Raw genomic sequence first — 8006 nt, 5'->3', positions numbered from 1 at the left:
CACGTGCCTGGCAGTGGACCAGCATGGATAGCGCGGCTGGTAGCTTGTGCTGGTACCCGCTTGCAGACGGACACTTGTGCAGAGCTGGAGGAGCGACACGTCGTCTCCAAGCGAGACAGCGACGCGTGTGTCCCGCCACGGTGAAGTGTTTGGAGAGGACGCGGACCTCGGGAGGACCCGGCTGCGCCTCCAAAAGCCCCGTCATCGCCGCCGCACCGGGGCCCGGCGACGCTTGCGCACGCTTGGGAATTCTGGTCACGTGACGCGCGCCCGAGTCACGTGACGCGATAAAACAGGTCGGCGGCGGCAGCGGCGGCGCACAGTTCCGGGCATCGTCAAGGTGAAGGTGGGCTGGAGGTGCGCTGTAATCTCAGCCCGCGTCTAGGTGCCTGGAGACGGCGGTTGGGAAGCTTGGCCAAGAAAATGGAGTTCTACGGAGGGGTAAATATACTTGCCAGCCTGGCAGCTTTTATAGAAATTGCTATTCCACGAAAAATATCGACGTAGAAACATGTACATATGTGGGCCAAACGCTGGCATGAGATAGGATGTGTACGTTAACGCATGTATACGATATGCGTGCATTGATTTGCTCATCCCGTTGCATGTCATACTTGCCATCGTCTCGTGTACAGCATGCCTGCCTGACGACGGCACCTCTCGTGTGACTGTATGACTGCCCGGACCATCCCCCCTGTTGCCGACAGTGCATTCACATAGTCAGATATGTGCGAAGAAACCGGTTTTCCAAACTGCAGGCGCGCCTCTCATGGTGGTTGTGTGACGCGCTCGCGATCTTTGCGTGGGTGCTCAGAAGGCACTGGAGTCAGCTGGTTGGAACCTCTGTCAGTCGCTCTCCGGACACGTCAGGCCGTTTATGATCGCCATTGCTGGTCAAGCACCCTCATTACGGCTCTTCCCGCAACCATGTTGGATGTTTACGACTACAAGCGGAACATTTCATTGATGGATATCCGCGTTCCACGCCGCCCCAAAAGTATCCTCTGGCGGTGCTGGTGACAAGAAAACCCAACTGGGGATCAAAGTTTGGCGTATATGCTAGACTTTAAGGCGCTTATTTGCATAGAATGCTCATCAGCCTAACACCAATTTATCAAAGTCATTGCATGTATACCTCCTTTCCGTCTCCGCTGTATCTGAGCCCCACAGGTGGAAGAGACCCAGTTGTATTATTTTGAGACGCTCTGGGCATTATTATGTTGTACTTACACATTCTACGATTTAGTTGAAATGTCCGCAGTTTTAAACGGATTTCTGTGGAGCAAGACTCTTGAGAAATCTCATCATAACTTGCATCGCATGCAATATGACCAGGGCTCCACAAACTTTGTAAATATCGTGATTTGTATTTGGATCAGATGCGCAAATTTCGACTAGCATGGAAAAAAGCTGATGGTGTACCCGTACCGCGCACGTACTCAGCGGATCGCGGCGTACCGTGCAAGTACTCGGCAGATCGCGGCGTACCGCGCAGGTACTCGGCGGATCACAGCGTATCGCGCAGGTACTCGGCGGATCACGGCGTACAGCGCACGTACTCGGCAGATCACGGCGTACCGCGCACGTACTCGGCGGATCACAGCACGTTAACTTCTCGGCGGCTTCACGCCCGGGTCGCGCTCGGTTGGAGAACTGCAGTGAGAAACAAGAAGCTAACACCTGCCATACCCGTGATGCCTCCGCTTGTCTCACAGAAAGTCATGCCAGTAAACCGTGCGCAGAGCGTGCATTACTGCCATATCCGGTACAACTCATTCTAGCTCTGGTGCAGCCTTATTGGGCATATCACCGAATTCATGAGGTGAATTTTGGGTGAATTTTACGCCGGTGTCATTTCGACCTCCTCACATCACAAAATTTGCTGGGCTGATCACGCTGTTCGAGGTCTGAAAAACCACCAGCATATGAATTGTTTCGGTGCATGTGTTTTGAATATGTTGCGATGGTGCACTTAGGCATGAACACGGCGGGGTAAAACTTACAAGATATGAGCTATCAGTTGGAGCAGAGCGACGCTTCGGACTAAAAACGATGTAAATTGATAGGTAATGTCCCTTAGCTTTGTTGTATCAATGACGGATGCAGGAATAGTCATTTAGCGAGTGTCTTTGCCCTTTGATTTGCAGTTCTCAAAACACCGTGCGCTTCTGGGGAGGAGGCGGGGGAGGAAAGGCGGGCTAGAAATGGCATAAGATTCTATCCATAGGCAGAAATTACGTCTGTTGCGAAAATAGAACGTCTCAGAAGTTTACCGGCGATCTCTGGCGTCCGAAGAAAGTGAACTGGGAAGCTCATCATTTAGATTGCTATGTTCATTTATTTTATTTATGGCAGTTGCCGATAACACTTGCCAGCAAGATTCTATTGCTTCGATAAGTCACTTGGCTCAGCTCTGTTAGCAGGCGTTGCCCAGAAACTCACGCTCCACGACGCTCCTCGATCGGCCCGTGGTAGATCGCACGCATCTACACCAGCTGGATATGATCAATCACATACGAACGTGTATTAAAGGGAAATGTTCCAGATCTGTATGACGTTCTGAACTGAAATAGTCGTCTTGGAGATCATTCAGTGCAGCTCACGGCCCTGCCCTTCTTAACACCTAAACCCTTTTTAGTTTCTGAACTACACGCCCGCGTAAATGTGCTGACTATTTCGTGCAGACTGTTTAAAGGTAACCCAGGCATCCATGACGCCATGATAACGTCATTCAAATTTTGCCATTCCATTGGTCATGCGGCGATCAAGGCCAATGATAATATAACTGTCGTGTTGTTCATGTCTGGCGTTCGTTAGCATGATTTTCAGGTATAAGGGCCGTCGAATGGTTCTCAATCAATGTTGTGCAAGGGCGATGACTCAGTCAAGCAATGACGTATTGAGGAGCATATCTATTACATAGAGAAATTGTGCTGTCTAGAACAGTCTTTTCTGTTCAAAGGTATGCAAATAGTTGCGATGAAATCAGAGATGATGCAATGAGATGCGATGAAATGATTGGGCTTATTTCATAGCATTTCATGCTTGCCTCAATGTCTTCAAATGTGGAACATTCCCTTTAACCCTAGCCAGCGGGAAATGTGAATACAACACCCGCTCCCCTCCCCATGCTTTTCTGAAGATACCACTCCGGCATACCGTGCTATCGCATCCAATATTTTTGGTGGTCCCTGGGGCATCGATTGCGCGTGTTTTGACGCCAAAAATTATTCCAACATTTTCCAGTTTCTGGGAAGCAACATTTTTTCTTTTTGAGGAAAGCTGGGCAGCGATTCACGGCCGATGCAGCGGCGGACGGCAACCGACGATCCACAGATCACCTGTGCTCAAAACATATAAAACTATTTACCGACCCGACTTAGGGCATTGTGCTCACACCCAAACATGAGACACGCCTGTTAGGTTGTGTTTCGCTACGTGGCGTGGTCTTGTACAGATAACTTTGTGAAATTGAGAAATTTCTATTTTCAAGAAAATTTTGCCTTTAGCTGGGCATAGTGGGGCCAACCAGTGACTGACCTAGCAACAAACAACTTACTACAAATCACGAGATCTCGAGGAGATTAAACTGCACCATTTTACTACGCTATTGCATTACACTATTTCACCGCGCTATTTTTCTGCTAGGCTCAACCTTATTAAGCTTTTAAACGACATGGGCACGTCCACCTGATCCGCGTTGACTACAGTCCGCGTTATGAAAAACGGCGAATCGGGGCGAGGGCTTGCCCAGCCGGGCTGGTTTAGTAAAAGCATGATAAGCAGACAGTCACCTCAAACAGTCCTACAAACACGTCACTCAAAAATAAATCCTGAAGTGGGCCTCTGGATGATGCAAGGAGCTCGGATTTCAAAAAGCGGTTTGACTGAAAGTTTCATGAAAACACCCAGGGGCAAGACTGCTGCCGGTTTAAAGCTAAAAACACATTGCTCGTCCCAGTTCACACCCTCGCATGAAAATGAGACTAACACAAATACTTTTTCACTTATTGACAAACGTTTTCTCCTCCCGTCATCGTAAAAATAGGAATAAGCAGGTGGATATGACAAAGGTAGCCAGCTTCTTCGCTCCGGCAATTTTGAATTCCCGGAACGGCGTGCAGAATTTGCGAGTGTCGTCAATTGTCATGCGCCCCATAGGTTTTGGAATATTGCCGAGTGTACTGGTTGCACCGTGCTGCCACTCGTAGCTATGCTTTGCTCACGAATTAGAAGTTGCGCTTGAGCCAGCTGTTGTCCGCCCGCTTGTTTGCTGCAGCGTTGCGTTCACGCCGCTGTTACATCCGTCCGAGGTAGTATTCCCAGCAGCGCCGCTGCCCTGGTCTGCAGCACCACCTGCTACAATCGCCACTGAGCCAGCACGCCGTCCTCAGATGCTGCGCTGGCTGGTGCTCGCTGGTCTGCTGGCCGCTGCCTCGCCGCAGCGCGTGACCTTCGGCGGCCAGCGGCAGGCCACGAGGCGGAGGTTCCAGCCGTCGTCGCTGGAGGGCGACGCTGTGCCGCGCATAGGCCTGGTGGGCGGTCAGCTGGGCAACCTGGACCCGGTGCCCGGCTCCGACTACCCGTCTCGCATCGTCAACACGAAGCCACAGACAAACCAGCCGACCACATACCAGAGTGGCGCCAGCCAGAACCTCCAGCAGGGGAACAACGGTCAGTCTGGAGGTCCCACCGGCCCAGCAAATGGATGGGTCTTGAGATTGTGTGCAATGGTAGCGGATGTCCCATGTGATCTAGGTACGGGTGATGACGACTTAAATGAGCTCTCAGATGCCATTAGTCCTCTAAAAGTGCATACATCGATGGTCTGTTGCCACGTGTAGGACAGTGCAGTTCTGCATGCTGGCCTCTGAATGTTTCACGTTTCGCCAGTCTACACCGGTGGGCAGTCAGAGGGGCGTAATCCAAGACGCGACAGCTGCTACTGCTCCGATATCCACCAGTGTCCGCACAACGACAACTTCGACGGCTCTGGCCTGCTGGACATCCGTATCGTCAACACCAGGCCCGTAAGTGCGCTCCCAGTCGCTCTGTTGGCCGGTCGTTGTCATGTACTGGCCTGCTAGCGGGAAAACAGACAGCTAAGGCAGCTTTCGTTTTATCCCGCATACCGCGGGCTTTAACCGGTCGTTGTTTTTTATCCGACCCTCCCGATGTTTTCTCCCGGCTGACCCGACCGACCGGGTGATTTCTCTTGATTCATGTTGTGCTGTGACTTTCATCCTACAACCAATACCGTCACATCACTCACTGCGCGGCCCGAGCGGCTGTGTACACGACTCCACTTTAGTCCGCTCACCCACTCCACACGGTCCACCCACTCCACTCTAGTCCCCTCACCCACTCACACGGTTCACCCACTCCACTCTAGTCCCCTCACCCACTCCACTCTAGTCCACACACTCACTCCACACCGTCCACTCACTCCACTCTAGTCCACTCAACCCTGAGCGCCCTAACCGGCGTCCTCGTCCGCTTCGCAGACGGTTGTCAACAACCAGCTGCAGTGCGCCAGCCAGTACCAGGAGCTGTGCTGCCCTCCCGCCTCGGGCGGCGGCGGCGGTGGCAGCGGCGTGTACCCCGTGCAGCCACAGCCCACGTACTCGGCGTGCCCGGCGGCGTCCGCACGCCAGTGCGGCCGGCGCACCTCCATCCCGGTGCCCGGCTACAACAAGCAGCCGGCCGAGGCGCACTTCGGCGCCTATCCGTGGGTGGCGACCATTCTGCGCGAGGGCGACGCCTACGTCAGTTCGGGCGTGCTCATCGATAGCCAGTGGGTGCTGACGGTGGCCCACCACGTCAACAAGTACAAGAATGACTACTCTAGGCTCAAGGTACGGGCCGCTCGGATGTATTGGGGCTTTTCTTACATGTCCAGGTATGCAGTATAGTGTATGTCGAGTGTGCATGGTTTTTCCTTAACTTGTCTTGTTTTTGTTGCTGTGTGTGTAGGTTCCGTCCATCGGAAGTAGCAATGTATTCTGAAAGTGATCAGGTGAGTGAAAATGGTTTATACCAGCAGTGCTGAGTCGCACTTCAACACAAATGTGCGAATCTAATCTGCGTTATATGCCTTTAAATCCATGACATGTCTCCATACAAATTTCGCGTGTGATCAGAACTGCAGCAACCGTTTGCGTGTTTTGTTCTCGAAAGTCAAATCACTTGCCTATGACCAGACTGGCGGCCACTGACTGTCCTCCACCCGGCAGATCCGCTTCGGTGAGTGGGACGCCAGCGACCCGAAGCACGAGCCGTGCGCGCACGAGGAGCGCACCGTCTCGCAGATGATCGTGCACCCGTACTTCAACTCCGGCAACCTGCAGCAGGACGTGGCGCTGCTGCGGCTCTCACAGCCGCTCTACCTGCAGAGCCTGCCGCACGTCAACACCGCCTGTCTGCCAGCCGCCGGCCAGAGCTTTGACTATCAGCGCTGCTGGGTGGCCGGCTTCGGCAAGGACGCGTTCGGCGCGCAGGGCCAGTACAGCTACATTCAGAAGGAGGTGGACGTGCCGGTCGTGCCGCAGGACACGTGTCAGTACCAGCTGCGCCAGACGCGGCTCGGCGGCGACTTCCGGTTGGACTCGCGCGCCTTCATCTGCGCCGGCGGCGAGGAGGGCAAGGACTCGTGCGAGGGCGACGGCGGGGCACCGCTGGTCTGCGACGACGGCTCCGGCCGCTGGACCGTAGCCGGCCTGGTGGCCTGGGGCGTCGGCTGCGCTGAGGCCAACCGGCCCGGCGTCTACGTCAACGTGGCCTCGTACGTCGACTGGGTGCGGAACCAGATCGGCTACAGGGGTTGAGACGGCGGCCGAGGCGGCGGCGCGGCTGGCAGGCTGGCAGGCTGGCAGGCTGGCAGGCTGGAAGACTGGGAGGCTGGTAACCTGAGAGGCTGGGTAGCTGGGAAGCTGGGAAGCTGGGAGGCCGCGGATTTGTGAGGCCGGGGGGCTGGCGCAAAAGTGTAGCTACCGTGGGTTTGGCACAGCTGTTCAGCAGACTGTACTACAGCAGCTCGGGATGTGTCTCAGCAGCTCAGCAACCAGCAGCTCGGGATGAGTCTCAGCAGCTCGGGATGCGTCTCAGCAGCTTGGGATGTGTCTCAGCAGCTCAGCAGCCAGCAGCTCAGGATGAGTCTCAGCAGCTCGTGATGCGTCTCAGCAGCCCAGCAGCCAGCAGCCCGGGATGCGTCTCAGCGGCGCAGCAGTTCAGGATGTGTGATCGTTAGTCCACCGGCTGGGTGCTTCTCAGCAGCTCAGCTGCTGGAGATCTTGCTTAGCAGCCCCACGGCTGGAATTATTCCTCGCAAGCTTAGCGTATGGAGTGATAAGGAGCGTGCACGGAGTGGCACAATCTACGCACTCGATCACAAACTCAGCCAGGGATGCGTGTCACGTGACCTCAACGCTCATGCTCGAACTGGATCTTGGCCACGGGCCGCCAGGCGAGTCCATTGAGTACTGCACCGCTCACCGTTAATACATACGGCGCAATTCTATCCAAAAGTGTTGCATGTAACGAAGGAGGAATATCCTCATATCAATTACCAAAGGGCCAAAACTCACCACATTGCTTTGTTTAGTCATCGTGGCCGAGTCTTAGCTCGTTAGTCATGGACATGTACAGGCGGGTGTCACTCCTGCCTTCGCTGTCGATGACATATTTCAGGATGTACTTGCGGTTTGGGCCGCACGACCTGTAATGCCTGATCGGTGGACAGCGAGAGCAGTGATGTCAGCGATGGGTCGCGAACCAGAACGTGGTGGACACTGGGCACCAGCTGCGCGCTGTGATATCCACTCCGTAAGTCCCGGTCATGGGATGGGCATACGAACGACTCTGATTCTGTGGCCGTGACCACGGAACCAGAACATATGTTCAAAACAGAAATACAAAAAATGGGACGGAAATCTGACGGCAGCGCACCCCTCACCCCCACCGCCCTCCGTGAGATTCCGTTTTGTAGCACAAGGCTTGGCCAGGGCTGT

General features: G+C 54.3%; 1 protein-coding gene across 1 annotated transcript; it reads left to right on the top strand.

The window, feature by feature from the left end:
- Positions 1-331: 331 nt before the first annotated feature.
- On the top strand, positions 332-7516 carry LOC119093212 (phenoloxidase-activating factor 2). Its single transcript, XM_037216125.1, has 5 exons — positions 332-441; positions 4395-4674; positions 4894-5030; positions 5505-5855; positions 6234-7516. The coding sequence occupies exons 1-5, from the start codon at positions 424-426 to the stop codon at positions 6822-6824; spliced, it is 1377 nt and encodes a 458-aa protein (XP_037072020.1). The 5' UTR covers positions 332-423; the 3' UTR covers positions 6825-7516.
- The last annotated feature ends 490 nt before the right edge of the window (positions 7517-8006 follow it).

The sequence above is a fragment of the Pollicipes pollicipes genome, unplaced genomic scaffold (assembly GCF_011947565.3).
Source record: "Pollicipes pollicipes isolate AB1234 unplaced genomic scaffold, Ppol_2.1 Scaffold_4002;HRSCAF=4701_pilon_pilon_pilon, whole genome shotgun sequence".
In the NCBI taxonomy this organism is placed as follows: Eukaryota; Metazoa; Arthropoda; class Thecostraca; order Pollicipedomorpha; family Pollicipedidae; genus Pollicipes; species Pollicipes pollicipes.
Note: the sequence above shows the minus strand (reverse complement) of the source record. Positions and strands in the feature narration are given on the sequence as shown.